At 37.0% G+C, this 19,938-nt stretch overlaps 1 protein-coding gene across 1 annotated transcript; it reads right to left on the bottom strand.

Moving 5' to 3' along the window:
- SHLD2 (shieldin complex subunit 2) lies at positions 1 to 15,039 on the bottom strand (the record flags this gene model as incomplete). Its single annotated transcript, XM_079536360.1, has 8 exons — positions 13,398 to 15,039; positions 12,041 to 12,148; positions 11,230 to 11,424; positions 8,737 to 8,871; positions 5,606 to 5,812; positions 4,042 to 4,276; positions 1,172 to 1,287; positions 1 to 173 (listed from the first exon to the last, which is right to left on the bottom strand). The coding sequence occupies exons 1-8, from the start codon at positions 14,923 to 14,925 to the stop codon at positions 1 to 3; spliced, it is 2,697 nt and encodes an 898-aa protein (XP_079392486.1). The 5' UTR covers positions 14,926 to 15,039.
- Positions 15,040 to 19,938: the final 4,899 nt, after the last annotated feature.

Consider the following 19,938-nt stretch of genomic DNA (forward strand, 5'->3'; position numbering starts at 1 on the left):
TCAAAGATCAGGATGAAAATTTAGCAGGTGGAAATCCTTTTGCAAAGGATAGCTGTTTTCATCCAGCACAAAATGGCTTCTAATTTCCAACAAATAGGATGCTTCCATATCTGCTAGCAGTGAATGACACAGATCTGCGACTATCATGCCATAGGTTATATCCGAGGAGGGCACTGCAAAAGACAGAACAATTCAATTTACTTCTTAACTTTCACAATACCACCTAACATTCAAGTTTTACCTCCATGAAAGCTACACTGGATTACCAGAAGAATAAACCAGCATCCAAGTAAGATATTATTTGGTTCTCATCTTTTTTTTTTTTAAAAAGCAACATGCCAAACATGTTTCTCTCAACTGTTGAATCATAACACTTATGAGTTATGTACAAAATGAAGATGTACCAATGGAAACAACACAGGGGCTGAGAGACTTGCCTGTTCAGCCTTGAGAAGAGAAGACTGAGAGGAGATTTGATCAATGTTTATAAAAAGTGCAGGAGGCAACTGGAAGAAGCCAAACTCTTCCAGTGGTGTATTGTGATAGGACATGGAGCAATGGCCAAAAGCTAGAGTGTAGAAGTTCCACACAAATATATGGAAGAACTTCCTTATAGTGAGGGTGACAGAGCACTGGAACATACTGCCCAGAGGCTGTGAACTCTCCTTCTTTGGGGATATTCAAGGCTCATTTTGACGGCCACCTATGCAACCTATTGTAGGGAACCTGCCCTAGCAAGGAGTTGGACTCAATCTCTAGAGGGACCTTCCAACCCCTGAAATTAAAATTAAACACTGTTCATAGTTATTTACATGACTAATGTATGGCAGCTATTTTTCAAAGCTTCACAGAGATTTTGTTTTCATATAAGGAATCCATTTAGTAGCAAAATATTTAGTTACATGCTGTATAATAGATACTCATAATCTCACCTATCACTGTTGCTACTCAACTCTGAACTTCAGAATTTTTTAGATAGCAACTGAAACGTTCTCTTTGGGTTGCTTTCTTTCCCCTCTGTTTATTAAGTCTCATATACAACATGAATGTTCACCAGACTTATCCAACAGAACAATCTCATACATATCTTAACTGTCAGTAAGTAAAAATTTTCACTGAGAACTTTGCTGCCTGTAGTGTTTGTACTACAAGTTCATTCATGGAACAGTACCTACTGATCTGGTCAGCCAATCAGCAGGAATGTTAAGGAAGATTTTTTCCATCAGCTCAGACACCACATGTATATTAATCTCACATCCTCCATCTTCCACTGTCATCAAAGCGGGTCTAGGTACAAAAACAAAAGGCTCTTGAAAATCAGCTGCTGCAAAATTTGCAAATGAAAGTTATACAATGTAATACAATCCTCCAACATATCAAATAGAAAATTTCTATGCACACATCTGTCAAATCTGTACAGTTAGAACATGAGCTTGAAATACACCAAATATCACTAAACAATGTTAACATTACTTCTAAAGTTACAAGTAAGCCTTACTATGAGACAACTGCAGAAAGCCAGGCTTTAGTAATCTCTTTTCCTGAAAGAGGATGAGAACTGCACCAAGTGACTTTTTTTAAAAAACAAAAAACAAAAAAACAGAGAGCATAAACATACGGGAGATTATTTAAAAAGGGAGGTTTTTTTTGAAGAAGTCTTTCATTCCAGTAAGACTCCTAAGTTATCTGAAGTCTTGTATAAGCAAAATATAATGCAGGAAAATTTACACATCCACAGGTTTTCTCTATTCATGCTTTATTACAGTTAAAGGCTGCCCAGAGAGGTTGTGGATGCCCCATCCCCAGAGGTGTTCAAGGCCAGATTGGATGGGGCCTTAGGCAGCGTGGTCTCATATTAAATGTGGAGGTTGGTGGCCCTGCATGTGGCAGGGGGTTGGAGACTCATGATCCTTGATGTCATTCACAGAATCACAGAATGGCCAGGGTTGGAAAGGACAACAAAGTCATACACATTAAAGTACTTAAAGTTACAGCATTTCAAGAATCAACAACAGCCCTTATTTACCTTTCTACACTTGACCAGATGTGGAACTTTCAGTCTACTCTACATGAAAAAAACTAAAACTGTCAGAATCTGTTGGCAGCTTTGCCAGCACTTTGTCTCCCCACTGACACTTCCAATCACTAAGATTAAATACCAAGGAAAACACTGGAAAAAAAACATTTCAATTTCCTTAAAATGTAATGAAAGTAAAACAACACCAGCCTAATATATAGTCTTATTTTGCCATTACTGAAGAAACCAAATGCTTGAAAATACTTCCATGATTTACGTAAGCTGGCATAGTATTTCAAAGGAGGTGTCGGCACAGTAGTTATTAATATCAGATCCAAAGAGGAGATGGTCTTACAAATTAAGCTTGTATGACCATTTGGAAATTAAAACAAGTTCCTTTTCTGGTACTTGTCAGTAGGTACTTCTGATGTTTATTGATCTTTAAATACTTTGCACAGTGTCCCACATTCTAGCTGCTAAATGTCAGTAAATGCCACTGCTGTCAACTGCAGTGATTTCAGAGAGTACCGAGGAAGACCTTGGGAAGCAATTTATTCAAAAATACTAGTAACCCTCACTCATAATAGCAAAAACCTGTTTGAAAGTTTAGAACGACTTATGAAGAGATCATTGCCACCTATGCTGTGCTTCCACTGAATATTAACAAACTCACTAAAAATATGAAAGAATAAGAAGTAATTAATCTGCAATTGTCTGTTGCTACCAGCAAGTACCACTACATAAAGTGTAAAGCTTTGAAAACTAAAGACAAAGGTGGTCTAAAGATAGTAGGTAAGTTCTTCAATAGAAATTCTTCTTCCCTGTCTCTTAGTTTTCAGGATTTCTTCTAACTTTTCTTATTCATATCACAGCCCAGAAGGATTATGGAAGTACTTACACATTATACAGCACTTCAGTAAAGATAAATGTTCAGCATTCCGGTCATACAATAATACAGATAAAAGAAAACCATTTAAGCATATATACATACATCTAAGCTTGTATCTTCAGCATCTAGAAAAAAAAAGCTAAATTGGGTTCACAGCAGATGAACAAAACTGAGCTCCAACAGCTCAGTGGAAAAAGTTGGTGAGTTATAGCACTGACACAGGAAATGACTACATTGACCTGCTGAAGTGGAACATAGATTTAAGACAACATAGTTCTCCTAAGTATGAAGATCCTACCACACTATCTATTTAGTATCTTAAATATTTGCATTCTTAAAATAACATTATATTAGGCTTATCAATTCCTACTCTTCCCTGAAGCAGCACGTCAAATTACAGACTAATCATTCAACATCAATATGCATTCAAACGCTGAAGATCCAAACACTGGAAATCTGCTATGATTTTTCTCTCCTTTTCAGTGAGAGGGCAAATGGATGCAATTCATGTTCACCTTATGAAAGAGGCAGGGGAATCTTTTCAGTTAAAAATGGAACTTTTTGCACTTCATTCTCCCTCATAGGATAAAAGCAGCATATAATTTTGCTATGATACTTGAATTTACTTTGGGCTTTTGAAATGTATGATTATGTTTCTACGTCAACTAGATCTGTTTTGTTTCTTAAAGTAAGCATCTGTCTTGTGTCACAGTGCCATCTACTGAGAACTTCACATCCCTGCTCTTGAAGAATGCTATTGAAATCATTTGTTAGTACAATTTCCACCAGTTTAAATATGTGGCTGTGTGTTCACACATTTTCAAACTTGGGCTGAAAGAAGAGTCACAAGGAGTTTTACTCTGGTCTTTAAACTCCTCCTTCATCCTAACTCATTGAAACAGAAACGGAAAAACCTTGTTACACAATATTCAAAGGAAGGAAAAAGTTGAATTATGTATGGGTGGAATTCTTTAATACAGCAATTCATAAATCGATCTTCGATAATAGCTTAGAAAAACCAGAAGACTAATCACACCTGAAGTACACAATTTATTATGTAGGCATGAACTTAAAGCAAAGAAAATTGTAGTTCACTTATCTAATAGAACATTTTATTCTTTTTTTTCTTGTTTACCTGTAGAATATTTTTACTTTGTTGGATGGCAAACATCTAAAACACTGCTTGTAGATCATGTTCTCATCTGCCTGAAGTTCCAAGCCACATTTAGCACAACCCGAGTATGTAATTATAGGCAGAGAAGCCAGAACACACTCCAGTGAAGTGTCAGCATGGAAGATGAGCTGCCTGTACTGACCAGTTGAAATAGTAAACTTCAGCTGTAAGACACGGGCTTTCACTTGAATCACTCCTATAGAAACAACAATTTCAAATGAAATTGCAATCAGTTTTATAGATAAAGCAAAAGGAATAGCTTTTTATATATACATTTATTTATATAATAGCTGATTAAAAAAAAATCACTGGTAAGGCTTCATGAATTTTATTCATTAGAATCACATTTAAAATGTCATATTTAAGAGATTTCTGCAGTGAAGAATTATTGTGCCTAATACTAAATCTAAAAATTTACAGACGTAGTTTCTTCTTAGCTACTGCTGCAGTAAATGCCAACATAGAAAAGTCTGAATAAACATCAACAGAATGCAATTATTTGCAAAAATAATTGGCAAAGTCCATCAGTACCAGAAAGCAATCAAAATTATTTTCTATCAGAAGAAAGCTGACATTGGAACACAAGTTTTCTGATGAGATAAGCCAAACTGAAGAACATTATTCCGTGGTTAACAGAATATCTACTTTGGAAGTAAAAGAAACACCATCATTAGGAGAAGATTCAGTAGCTTCTATAAGCAGGAATATAATGGTGATGATTGAGTGTAATTACACAGATTGAAAAAGAAACATTCAAAAGACAAATGGAAAATTATTTCTTAAAGATCCATAGATCTCAATGCATAGCAGCAAATTGAATCTCACGTTAGGTAAGTTTTAAATACAGGTTATGGATCCAGGAAAATACTACGACATGACAACCTGACAAGCCCATGATCTGATGCATCAGATGCATTCACACAGTAGTTTGGTAAAATCACCTACATTCCAAACTCTGCTCTCAAAAGTGGGGTGGGTAAAAGTGTGATATAAACCACAACTAGAAGTAGAAACTAGTTTGCCTCCATCCTGGTTCAGAGAGACACTAAAAAGCAGAGCTTGAACAATTTGTCTTCCACTGATTTTGTACATAAATGCTTTGAAATTAATTTAACTTTGTTACTCCTACACATTTAACACTAACTTCAGAAATAAGCTTTCAACAGCAGCAGCGGTTTTATTCTAATTCTAGAGAATCAAAGAGTATCCCACAAAATCTTTTAGAGGCAAATCACATCATTACAATAGTTGGTGTGGGCAACAAAAGGCAGTACTTCTCCATATGTTCCAAAGCTATTTGTGGTGTGGCACCACACAGCAATAGTTTCTTACTTCTGTGCTTACAAAATGAAAGCTGCATTCACAGTTTGGCTGGACACCAAGCTGTAGCCTGTTGAATGAATTCAGGCTCTCAGAACTGCGTTAAGTTTAAAAAATAATTACTTGGAGAAACATAGCAATAACATTTTATTTAGCTATGTACTACACTACATAGACACTACAGTGCTAAATATAACAACTTTACCTGAGCATTTTTCCTCCAAATGCGCTGAGAGATTTGTCACTTTCATAAGGGATGCTTTGCTTTTCTGAAACCTTTCTTTAAATGCAATTGCTCTTTTGTCATCATCAAACAAACACTCACAGGATGACCATGGAGTTGAGTGCAGTTCAAAGTTACCTGAGACAGAACTGTGTTGGACCAGAAGGTATTTAAAGTCCCACAGATGACCTACAGAACAGAAAACAAGTAAACAGAAGTTTAATTTTTATATTTTGGTTAATTTACAGGAAACTGAAGTCATGAGACTGAGTAACCTATGAGTTCTATTTCTTTTTTTCCTCCCCAGTTCTCTTCCTCCTCCTACTGGAAGCATGGGGAAGTGAGAAAACAGCTGCATGGTGCTGAGCTGTCTATTAGGTCAAACAAAACCAGAAACATTTGCTATAAATTACATTTAACAGTTTTTAGTCACAATGATTTGTGTGCATCCTGAGGAATTTTTCAGATGACACCAAGCTGAGTGCTGAAGAAGGAAGAAAAGCCATCCAAAAGGACCCAGACAACTCTGAAAAGTGTCTTTTGGTATAATTAAGGTACAGGTTGCAAGCCTAATTTGGTCTTGGAACTCAGCATTGGCATCACCTCCATACTTCGGGAACCATCCCTTACAAACATTACCTATGACATGTTACCTTGTGCTCTTGGAAAGCTGATGTATGGAGGAGTGAAGGATACTCTCTAGCTCCTTCAACTTCCCCTTTTCCTTAAGGCTAGAACTTAGAACATTCTTGGAATGCTCCCACTAGCAAGATCCTATTGCTGTCTCCTGTATTTCTGATTTTGTAAGATTAAGCAGCTACTGAGAAATACTATCCAGAGATATGCCCTAAAGCAGGACGCTTATGGGTGGTAATGTTTGTGGAAGGATATGGGCAGGTATCTACCATGGCTGCCACCTCCAATGGTTTTAGACTTCACCCCTGAATCACTGCAGAATCTTACATGACAGATAGAATGTTTGAAATAAATAAATAAAGGTATGCTCCAACCCTGGCAACGCCAGTTACAGCTTTCCATACTGTGCTGACGTATCAATTGTGCCTATCAAACAGTGGTCAAATGCTATTCAACACCCTCAAAGGAAAGAGAATACCTCTAGATCTGACTCAGTCCCTTTAAGGATCATAATACAACCCTTTTTCACTAAGCCAAACAAAATATTGGCTGACTTCATACATGGCATGCTTCCTCACATTCTCATACCCCTGCATAAATACTTTCAGGTCAATATACGAAACGTTGCTGCAATATTTTTGTATATTCCTTTTTAAACCATAAAGGTATTCCTACAACACTACAAATACACTGCTTTTCATATTTGCCTTGAAAACCTCCTCAGCATTTTCCCCATCTTCAGAGTTCAGAATTTTACCCCATGTTAGTAACAGTCCCCCAGGAATGCTGGTTCAACAGAAATGCATTTAATATTTTTAGTAAACTACATCTAGAGAAGATGAAAACATGAACTGAACATGTGATGACTGTACACTGGAAGCTTGAGGGTTGTTTTTTTTTTTTTTTTTTAATCATGAGATGAAAAACTGAACTTTTACTGCCAACAGTTTTTCAATGCTTAGAAGATGTAGAACTTTGTGCAATTCAAGTATATACACAGCTTAAAATTTACCAGTCCCCATTCCTTGCTCTAGAAGGCTGGGCTACCTAGTGTGTATCCTCAGCTGTTCTATCACTAGCAGCAGGAACGGGATCACGCGCTTTCCTCATGTAACCCACTCACACTATTAGCTGCTGTGCTGTGTGTTCTTGCTCAGTATCATGGGAGTTATCTTCCTGGCTGTCTTACTTGGACCAAATGTTCATGGCTGGTCTATGATACATATTTGAACAGTTGTGAAAACACTCTTATCTTGAATTTCAGATATAATCTTTTAATCATTAAAACATCAGCTACTAGATACACAGAAATCTAGCTGGAGAATAAGACAAGTTTTACAGAGAAATACAAGTGCTCAAAGTTAGAAAGAGTTGCATCACCTGTTCTGCTTTTCTACTTAAAGCATCAGGGAATTATACCATTTTGTGTCTTAGAAATTATTTGTGATATTTAATCAATTTTTTTGAGCTCCAATACATAGTATTAAAAATACATTAGAAATTCTGTATTTGAAGTAGTAATATTCCAGCACACTAAATTCCATAAAATTTCTAAACATGTGTCTAATAAAAAGCATATATCTGCCCCCAGCACAGTATGCACAAAGTAAAAGACACGCAGATTTCGAGTAATAAAGTTAATTGGTGAGTGCTTAAATTGGACTGTGTTCTCCAACTAGTCCAGGTGGGAGGTCCTGCACTTATGTGAATTATTTAGGAGTATAAATTAGTTTTAAGCTCAGGAGGAACAGGTAGAATTTAGAATCTACATGCAAAAACTCCTGTAGTGAAAATTTATCTGAGGTTGTTTAAGCTTTCTGGGTTTTATTTTGTACTATATGACAACTGACTTTAGTAAGGTGTGCTCAACATCTGAAGTAATACAGTATTTGTTTCCTAAAGGTATCCACTGATGAGAAATGCAAATGAGTAATCAATTTAGAAGCCTAGATTCAGATTTTCTAAAAGAACAATAAATGTCACAGTTAAAACACAGGCTGTGTAATTCTGCAAGAAATGCTGCTGTCAGTTAATGGCTGGGCTAGATAGCAGGACTGCTGGGATACGTAACCTAATTCTGGTGGCAGGAAGCAGACAGCACAAATGAGAATTAGAAAAAGCAGCAATTCAAGCAAAAAGACACAGCAACTGGAAGACTGAGCAAAACTAGTAGCTTACTTTACACCATTTATTTGTTTAGTTGGTTTCTTTTGGTTTTACTTGCAGTTGTGACAACAGTGCATCTTGTAACTAGATTCAAATTTGGGAACATTCACACTTTCTCAGTATTGTAAAATGAGCTCACTGATGCTGAGTTGCTGATGGCATTACTTCTAAACAGATGACAATTGTTAAAAATCTATTTCAAAATATGACCTTTTCAAGGAGACCTGAATAGCAAACATGACCAGTTGAACATTTTAAAGCTGTTACTGTAACCAGAGAAATCCTATGATAGTAACCTATAAAGGTTTTACCTTTTCTCCTCTGAAGTTGAGGGCACCAGGCAGCCCCTGCTCCCCACAGCACCATCTTGTACTGTTGATCTTTGTCCTGTTCTACTGTTAGAATGATTTTTCTCTGGTAGCCTCCTCTGTAGCTATACACAGATTCTGGAAAGTTTGAAATTATGACTTGTTATATAGCACAAAGCACATTAACAAAAAAATAACACACCTCAATATTAAAATAAAACCATGCTAGTATGTTTTGAATGCAACTCTAGGTAAACAAGAAAACACCTACAATTTCTTCAGGACAGAATGAAAACATTCTGTAGTTTCTTCAGCAAGATCAACCTAGTTTGAAGGAACGCATAAAGAATATTAATTTACCTTTATCCATCTCACTACTTAGCAACAGGACACCTTCCTAGCAGGTATCTAAGCATCTTTGAGCTTAGATCTTTCTACTTATACCAGTCAGGATGATGAGTAAGAAATTGTACTCAACCTCTCAGCAACAGACTGCCATAATTGGAAACTGAAGTTAATGTACTTTCTGTGCAATATACTCAAGTAACAGCTCCACAAATTTTCACAATTCATTACAGTCATGTACAGCACAAATTAATATAGACAGTATATATAAACTGAAAATGAAGGTAAGGATCTGTAAAAATCTATGGATAATGCCTAAGTTTCAGTTCCACACTAAATTACAATTATTTTTATGAATTGAATCTTTGAACAAAAACTCGTGCTTTCTGTCCTAATCAGAGATATGTAAAATATAATAGGAGATTCCTATCTTCAAAAATCTCAACTTATGAGTAAAGGAGATTCTGACAATTCAGTTAACAAAATTGATGTATTTTTCTCCTTCCTACCAATACAAGCACTAACACAAGATGACAGTGCAACATGATCAAATTAAGATGAAGATTCTTATATCTAGGACTGTTGTACAGTAAAACAAAGAAGTCAATCAGAGCAGATAAGCATGGAAAAAAGGGGAATTCCTTTTCCAGCAGCTAGAAAAAACATGGCAAAACACTGCATAAAAGTACACTGCATGAGACAACCCTGATTCAGTTTTTGTTCATTTAGCCCCTCAAACTGATTCCAACTGTGCAAAATTGAGACAAAACTGATATTTTCTCCTGGCAAGAACTCTAAAATTCATCACTTATTTCTGCTGCAGTATGTGTAATAAGCTCATGAAGCCTTGTGAGCATATCGATGACTCTATATTAAGAGCTGATGTATGTCCTGATTCCAAAACAATGGAAGCAAATTAACAATTTTAAGACTGAAAAAAGGCTTCCGTAAAGGGAATTCCAAAATACCTGCATTCTCTATTATAAAGGAATGTGACTATTTGAAAGGCACTAAAACAGGTTGCTCAGAGGAGCTGTGGATGCCCCATTCCTGGAGATGTTCAAGTAAAGATCGGATGGGGCCCTGGCCAACCTGATGCAGTGGTTGGCATTGCTGCAGTTAGAACTATGAAAGTATATATCATTGAGATTCCTTCTAATCCAAGCCATTCCATGGTTCTGTAATTCCATGAAAAGCAATAGCGCATTAAACACATGAACTGGTGACAAAAGTCCTTTGGGAGTCCTCATAATATACAGGAAACTTAAATTTCCAGAACAAATCACCTTAACAAGGTCACTTCCTGTTCTGTTTGCGTGAAGAAAATACAAGTACTGCTGTGAGACATCTTAATAGGTTCATACTGGCAATTTGGTGTTGAAAACTATAGAGAACTTGCACAGACACGCGTAAGAACAATAAAAAATACTGCAGATATTTAAGAAATGAGAAATGTAATACTTAGCTTTAAGATCTACACTAACAAGGAAAAAAAAAAACAAAAAGAAAAACATTCTGAACAAAGCACTAAAAAGGAGCACAGTTCCATTATAAAGAAAAAAGACAAAATTCCATAATAACTAAAACTGTGTAATTTTGGAAACCATATGATTTACAGTCTATAAATATTCCTTTGGTGGCATGAGGCACACATGGAGGTCAGATAGAAAGCAAGGTTTGAATTAGTGAAGCCTGACTGTCCCCCACGATGCTTTAATCAACAAGCCAATTTTCTAAAGCAGTAGTCTACAACAAGAATGCACCTTTGAGTTTCAAGAGCTATTAAAACTAACTTATATTCTTTCACTGTAGATAAAGTATATCTGTCTTCTCAGCATTCCTACTATACATTCCTTAGTGAAAACAAATCAACCACTCAGTGAGCAGGAACACCATGTCCATGCCCACTGCCTGCACACTTCTCACACACATCTGCATGCTACTGATCAGCTAGCATGCAATAAGCTCACTCAGCAGCTGATTGCAGTCATTTTCTTCCTGTTTAGTCCTTGCTCTTCACAAAAGTTTTGTCAATCGTATCAAAAATTTGAGCATGGAATAGGAAACAACCCACCACAGGTAAAATGCAAATAGCCATTTTACAAGGCGATTCTGAAGTTCCGAAATTTGAAGTTCAGAACATGAATTTACCTGTTAATATGGCAATGCTGATAATTTTTAAGATTGAGTGAACCAAAGTGTTTGGCTGAAGCTGGTCAAGCTGAACATACTGAACACTGTCCAGTCTCTGAACTTGCCTTCGTGGAATGTCTCCAAAGTGAGGAAATTCTGATGATACATATGCCAATAAGCCATGGAGAACGTCACCATTCACTACAGGGTAAACTTTAAATAAAAAAAAAAAACAAAGTTAGAGGGACTCTCCTTCTTTTTTTGAGCTTAGCAGCTTAAAATCTATCACCTGTGAATACTTGAGCTAACAAAACCAAATCTGTTCTGAGAATTCTAAGGCAGGAAATGCTTGAGATGTACACTACTTGATTCAAAATTAAACTGTACTTCATCTGCCTCCTCTTGATAACATCCCAACATTAACTATAGTTACAGTATTTTAAGTTACACCAAAAAGAAGAAAGAGGCCTGGTAATGTAACTTAGTAAGAACAGCCATTCTTGACCATTTACCCAAACCTGTGTTAAATAGGTAACAGTAACCAATGTCAGGAAGATTAAGAACAAAGCAAGTTCACAGGAACACTTGTGCTATCTTTCCGCTTTCCTCCAATGCTCCAGAAGTCCTCATGCTTAATAGGCTGTAAATAATCTTCCCTGATCTTCTTATTTTCTTAAGCCTTACGAGGCCGTGGTGAACTTACCTACACTGTTTTGTACCATCCAGCTGCCTGCATTTCTACTTTTATCTACATATGAGGCATTGCCAATAAATGCATTACTTCAAACTAGTATTTTAACACAAGGAAACTTATGCACGATTATCTTACATTCTTCTGGATTAAGAACTGAGTAGTTCCCCAGATTCAGTAACTGACTGGTAAATGTAGACTGCAGCATTATTTCTCCATACCAGCGATTCTCATACATCATAATATCTGCAAGAAAAAAACAACCTTATTAATTCATGTGCAAACTGTATTGAAGTACCATACTTATTTTCTCAGCTATAGAACCCAAAATCTTGAGGCTGGCTCCACATCAGAACTTTACTTTTGACTCCCCCCTCTTTAGCTTGCTATTTTCAGTCTCTCATCATCTGCTATGTCTTCTTCATTCTCAACTTGTTTGCCTGCCCTCTCTCTCTCTGCCTTATGCCTTCTTCACTACCAAAGACACACTGCATCTTAGTGTGCAAGACACCTATGGCTGACATTGATATATGCAAGGGACTTGCACAAAAATGTGGGAAAAGTACACACACAAATTTAGTCATTCAAACTGCTAAATTTAATTGGCTGCAAGATGGCAGGAAGGTGCCAAAGCTATAACACCACCCACAGGAGTGATCATATGAAGTAAGAATTTCAGAGATATCACTTTGAAGCACAGTGATTTTTCTAATCTACCAACATCCCTTCAGAAGACTTAATCAATTTGCTCATTTGCTTGGCTTTATCCTTCATATAAAATATTTAATAGCCCAACAGCAAGCGCTGTATAAGCAAAATTGCTAAGCTATTACAGTGCAACATTTCTGGCAAGTAATATAGTACTGAAGTTACCTAGAAACACTTTTGATGTATTCGGGAGTAAGCAAGTCTAAGCAGAGAACAAAGCCCACCTTATCTTCAATTGCTTTAAAATAACTACCAGTGCAATGTAAGTGCTTACTTTAAGAACTCTTGTTAAGAAAGAGATGTAGGCATCTTTAAGGTATCATTGAGCTATTCAAAGAAAAGTACTTCTATACTTTTTTTTCCAGTTTTTTTTTTGCAAAAACTGAACATTTAGATAGCTATAAAGTTCTTATCAACCCCAGCCCTAGATTAGATGCAATGTAGTTTTCTATTTTATTGCATTCTCTTAACAAAGGGAGCTCCTAATATGTATTAACAAGTACAAAGCATTCATCAGTACACGTCTTCATATGCTGCAGAGAAGTTCAGAAGAAGAATAACTAACGTCTGGTCTGTAACAGCACTTTTGCCTTAAAACATGGACAGGTTAAACTGTCAGGATGACCACAATAATTCAAACTGACATTGAGTGATATGAGTGATACAAGTGACGTTAGAAAAACTGACAGATGGTTAGGCATAATTCCAAGTTACTAATTACACACTGGTCTACTTCCAATGGGCATTTAAGATCCATATTTAAAAACAAACCAAAACCACTTCTCACCTGTAAGTAATACGACATCTCCAGGAAACACAGTGAGTGACCAAAACGCAGCACCACGCCACAGCACCACCTTTCTCTTAGTTCCTGACTGATCAATAACTACAATTGTTGCTACAGGAACTTTACATGAAGATTTGGGTCTGGTCTTCATCTGTATTTCTTTGATAAGACAAGGGTGTACTACAGTGACCAAAACATTGTACTTCTGATTTTTGCAGCAGCAGTCCTTAAGTGGTGATACTAATTTCCCTTGAGGCTTGAACTCCATCCACTCTTGACCCACCGTCATTCCAGGACCGGATGGGGAAGAATTCAATTTAGCTCTCTTTGATTTAAGCTGCCTTTTAAATGTTGTGTTAAAAATATGAAAAAGATCTTCAGACTTGTGGGCTCTTTTATAAGAGTTCTTACGAGAGCTTTCTACTTGAGAGCACAGTATCCCCGACCTCAATGGTTCAATATGGATTTCATTTATGAATTGCCCAGCAGGAGCTTTACATTCATGAGACTCCCCTGCATTTTCATTAGAGCTTTCTTCTCTTCTTGTTTCTTCAAAGCCAATGTTTTTCTCATCACCATCAGAACTGAAAAGTTCAGGAGAACTTGTATACTCCTGCTTACACTCATTTTCAGCCAAACAGAGACATCTTCCAGCATCAGATTCCAATTGGTAGTCATCACATTGCCTTTCTTCATGCTTACTCTGTCCTTCTGTCTTCAATAGTTCTACAGTTCTTTTCCGCATCTCATTCTGGCTCTTAAAGTGATCCTGTGCAAAAGCAGCTATCTGACTTGAAGTCATTATGCTACGAAATTCAGTATCAGTCGACACTGCAAGATCTGAACAGTCACTTAATTCTCCTTTTGCTTTTGACTCTTGATTTTGGGGGAAAAACATATTTAGATATCTACTTAAATGTTCATGGTGATCATTTCTGTGATCCGATTCAACACCTTGTTCCACAGACCTTAGGTGTATGTTGATCTGCTTTGTACTACCAACCAGATCAGAAATGTCAGAGTCCCTAATTCTTAAGTGACTGGATTTTCTTTCAGTGAAGTCTGAACAACTGCCATGTGATTGTTCATCCTGTCTACCTGATTTCACAAATATCTGAGGGAGGCAATCTGCAGCCTCATCTCTGTGTGCACTTATGTGCCCATCTTTGGATATTTGAAAATCAGAATAAATTAAACCTCTCATCTTTTGGGATGAAGTAGCACAAGTTACTACCACAGGTACAAAAGATTTCAAACACTCCTTTTCTACCATTAATCTCTTCTGTTCAGACTGCTGAGAGCTGTAATCATTTGTGGGAACTGCTGTGACTACAGAGTTTCCTGCTTGAAACGCTAAATGGTCAGTACCTTTGTCTTCTTCATTAAAAAGATTGTGTATATCATAGGAACAGTGGAGTTCTTTCCACTTCTCAACAGCAGGTACTGAACTACTTTGTTCCGAGACATCTAGCAGGCTTGAAATACTGGGTGCTCCAACAAAAATATGAATTTGAGGTCTTTCTGACATTTTTTTTTTTTTTTTTTTTTTTTAAACTTTAAACAGTGTGATTTACACAGTAACTACAATACTAAATGCTGCCAAAAATTATATGCAAACTTTTCCTTATTTTAAGGTATATAAACTTTGAAGGAATATTTAACCGCTGATAGAAAACATCACTTAAAGTCTATACAATTAAATGCATGATTAAAAAAAAATGGAAGTTACTTCCTGTTTACTTACTTTACAAGTAAGTAAAGAATACTAACTCATTTCTCATTCTTATACTTGGAAACATGGCAGATGTAGACTTGTAGTGAAGATCAGAGTGTAATGAATAAATCCTAACAAAGTTCTCAGGAATCAAATTTTATTAGTAGTTCACTCATGAGATGAGCAGACCTGTGTTCAGATATCATAAACATAACTTAAAATTATAAATAATAAAAATAGAGCTACTTTTGGTTAATTTAGAGGAATTTGGTAGAAATGCATGATTTTACAGAGCTATAAATTAACAAGCCTGGTTTAGCAGAAAACCCACTACATTAGGTCAACTAATATTTTAAGGCCAGGTCTCAGGATATTACCAATAACTTTATAAATATTTAATAAAAACAAAGTAGTCAGTGTAGATTGAGCAAACGATTTAGAAGTTAATTCATATTTTTTATCATGCTGTCCAAGTTCCTAGCTTTTCCAGCTTGTTAAAAAAAAAATTTAGCTCACACTAAAAAAGATACTTTTTTCTCTTAAGATATCTGCTAAGCAGTCATTTTAAAATACTCAGATACAGCTAAAAGCATTGTATGCATTAAAATGCAGGCACCTAACGGCATGTTTAAGTTTTAGCAGCAATGTTAATAAGAGCTGTCGTAGCAGGAATTCTGTGAAGGTAGGAAACAGAGCACCAGCTGAGAAATTCAGGAACTAATCCAGCTGCAAATAGAAGAAACAGCATTAAAACAGACACAGCAATCAAAAATACAGGTTGCTCTGGAAGTAATGCCTCATAACACCATTTGATAGAACAAATTCTCAGCTATAAAGCATTATTTTTCAACATAGTCGCCACCATTAGTTGTGCATTTTCACCAGCAATCAACGACAGGCTGCACACCGTGCTCACAAATATCTGCACCAGTGAAGATAACCGACTGATCATTGCTGAAACATAGCATCCACCACCTCACTGTGCTCACATCCACTCTTTAGGCTCCATAAATGTCCAGCAAGCATCAATGAATGCCAGTGGGTGTCATTGTATCTGCATGGCAGAATTCAATTCCACACCTTTGTTTCATCTGTGTCAGGCGCCATTCCGCCAGACTGCCCTTCTGCTGCCATCTGTTACACAGCAACAAAACATACTGCAGTATTGGTGGGAAGGCTCAACCTCTACTGCCATATCACCAACATCCTCTTCTGAAATCAAGAGCTGAGATAAAATGGGAGGCATTACTTTCGGAGCAGCCCTCACAGTAGCACTTTTCAGTTCGCCCTTAACTGCCGTTTCCTTAACAATCCACTAGGGGTCGATAAACCTGCACATTCAAATACTCATAGCAACAAGAAAAACTACAAACATCCCGGCAGTCTAAATCCAGGTGTCTTACAGATGCAACTGAGGAAACAGCACACAGCCACTGAGATCAGTCAGAACACAACACATAAAGAAAAGTTACAAAACACAGCAAGTGACACTACAGTCACTTAAGCTCACCTGCAAAATAAATCATACTTAACCTGGAGCACAGTATCCACATTTCTATACTTATACATTTAAATTACTGCTCGAAGGAATGCAACTTTTAAAGGACAATTATCATATGTGTGGAAGCTGTATATTACATAACTATGGAATGATAAAACACTAATAAGCAAGAAGAATTACCAGTTCAACATAGAAAATAATGGATCAGGTAAGAAAGGAAAGAAAGGCAGATGAATTATTCAGGGACAATAGCAGTGGAGAGTCAAGGTAGTATGATTAGGGTGCAGTTGGATTTCATGATCTTGAAAATCTTTTCCAACCCCAGCTATTCTATGAATTTATGACAGTGAGGCTGAATCCTTAAACAAGTTAAGAGATAGGTAGGAAAAAAAGCCTTCCAGTTCACAACACAAAATAATTTCAAGAAGAGATCCGCTACGACAAACAGAACTTGTTACTCCTATTTTATGCAAACTTCAGAACTGTAATCTGACTGGAAAGACTAAATTCTTTCCTCCATTTCAAATTTTATTGTCTACTACCAGCTTTTTTTTTTTTTTTAATTTAAGTTATGTCAGTACAATCACTACAGATGGGTATCCTTTTAAAGCAAGTACCCTATAATGTAATGTTAGGTCTAGTAAGAAGGAAGAGATAAATGAGACGTTGAAACAAATTACAAAGATCTCTTCTACATGTGCTATAACACAAAAGAACTTAAGTTCTGACACCATCTGTGCTATTTCTGAAGCATTTAGCAGAGATTAGCAAAATAATATCAACGGGCTTTGTGAGGAACAGTTCCTTCATTTCAAGTATCTTTTACAAGGGCTGAATACAAACCTGCCACAGGTGCTCCAGTCCTGCAGTCCATTGCTTGTCCTTTTGACCTGCAAGAGATATCAGAGGCTTTTCTTAATTCCACTAGAAAACCTCAACCATTTGTGCATCAAACCTTAAGCAAACTATGTGTTCCAGTAAAAATAATTTGCTTAACTCTTTTCTATACTCTCAGAGTAGGCCAACAGAATGCTCAGAAGAGCTCTTAATAAGGAAATAAAAAATAGGATTCAATTGCACTGTCAATGAGCCCACCAATATCAGTCTTTTATGAGCTCTGGGGACACTGGAAGGGCAATTTGGCTGCTGAGGAGAGATAATAAGACATGAAGAGGCCAGATTACAGGGCTGGAGTTGCAAGAGCTTTCAGTGACTGAATTAGATATAAAGTGGGTATCTTGATATAATTGTCTTTATAAAAACCTAGTCACTACTATGAGGCTACCTTTCAGACTCCCTTTCTCTAGACTGAACAAACCAAAGGACATCAGCCACTCCCCCGTATGTCTTTCCTTCACCATCTTAAGAGAGCATTGAAATAAGGGCTACAATAGTTTTATGTACCTTTTATAATGTGGCACCAAACCTGCACCCAATACTCACGGTGAGGCCCCACAGCACAGCAGGACAATCCCTGCCCTCACCCAGTGGCAGTGCTGGGCCTGACGAACCCTTTGGGCTCCCAAGGCACACAACTGGCTCATGTTCAAGTTGCTGTTACCAGAACCCCCAGATTCCTTTCTGCAAAACAGCTCTCCAGCCTCTTGTCCCACACTTGTACTTTTTTTTCCCCTGTCACCTTTACAGATATGTTGTGTGCAAAGTTAAGTTTTCTTCAATTTTCCAATTCCAAAATTTCTCCAAACTTTTTTTTTTTCCACTTCATAGATTTCTGTAGGATATTACATCAAAACAATTGAATCTTGCTACTACTTAGCAAATTTCTGCTTCATTGATATTTTCAACACCTTCAAATTTGATTTGTCTTAGGACCTTCAGAGCTTAGAAATGGCTGGTCTCCACCTTGCCCACAGCAGAGGGTTTGAGGTAGATGATCTTTAGGGTGCCTTCCAATCCAAGCCACTCTATCATTCTAGGGCATTTCCCAGCTCACCTAATGAGCCCACTACCTTGTTTGGCAATTTGAGTGATTTGCTAGATCAAAAACACCAGCCACAGTGCCAATAATAGACAGTGATTATAAACACCTCTGTCTTGAAATGAAAAATACTTTTAAATAGTTTGGGCAAATTCCCCATAGGTAAAATTGTTTAAAGAATCATTACTATGCCATCTTTAGAACAACATTAGTATTTATTTAATGAATTTTGCTACCAAAGTTCTCTGCCTTGCTCTAGAGAGAAAGAAGAATTACTATTAATCTTTAAAAAAAAATGCAGAAAATGGACAGTCTAATCATATTACAGACACTACTATCACAAATTAAATGTTTGTTTTTTAAATTGTGTATTTAAGTGATCCGACAGGCTGAGGGAGCTGGGCTTGTACAGCCTGGAGGAAAGAAGGCTGCGGGGTGACCTTACTGCAGCCTTTCAGGACCTAAAGGGAGCCCACAAACAGGAGGGGAATCAACTCTTTGAAAGGATTGATAACAGCAGGACAAGGGGAAATGGTTTGAAGTTGAGGGAGGGAAGATTTAGGTTAGATGTCGGGGGAAGTTCTTTACTATGAGAGTGGTGAGGTGCTGGAACTGCTGCCCAGAGAGGCTGTGGATGCCCCGTCCCTGGAGATGTTCAAGGCCAGGTTGGATGGGGCCCTGGGCAGCCTGGTCTGGTATTAAATGTGGAGGTTGGTGGCCCTGAATGTGGCAGGGGGTTGGAGATTCATGATCCTTGAGATCCCTTCCAACCCAGGACATTGTGTATGATTCTGTGTGAAATCTGTGGATAGAAAGGGGTTAACTATGAAGATAACAGGAGCTAAAGCTTGTAAAGATAACCAAAAACTGAATACACGTATCCATTATACCTGTTAATTATTACACTATTTCTTAATTTGTGAAAAGGAGCTTTATCTGTAGAGCCAATAAAAGCCTACCTTTTTATCTCTGAAATGGTCAGAGTCTGATTGACTGGTCAATGATCTTTTAAAAACTGTAGCTACATCAGCAAGTTTCACATTTGCAAGACACTGCAGCTAAACATTAGTACATGTACTGCAAGAAATACATCATGGTACACAATATCTCCTTCAACGTTCACAGCAAGACAGGAATTTTTTAAATTAACAGTTTTTAAAATGCACAACTACATCACTAAATGTTAAATCAGAGTAATTTGTTGTGTATAGGACAAGATATCCAGACTTGCTTGAAAATTCCTCTTCTGATAGAGGTACTCCAGAAACTTTTTGTGAAGCTAAGTACCCCCCAAACTACCTTAAAAAAATTGCTTTTATTCCCTATTTTACTCTTCATTAAGGGTGTCCACTCACGACAATAATCACTTAAGCATTAGGCCAAGGTA

The sequence above is a fragment of the Tetrao urogallus genome (assembly GCF_951394365.1).
Source record: "Tetrao urogallus genome assembly, chromosome: 5".
NCBI classification, from domain to species: Eukaryota; Metazoa; Chordata; class Aves; order Galliformes; family Phasianidae; genus Tetrao; species Tetrao urogallus.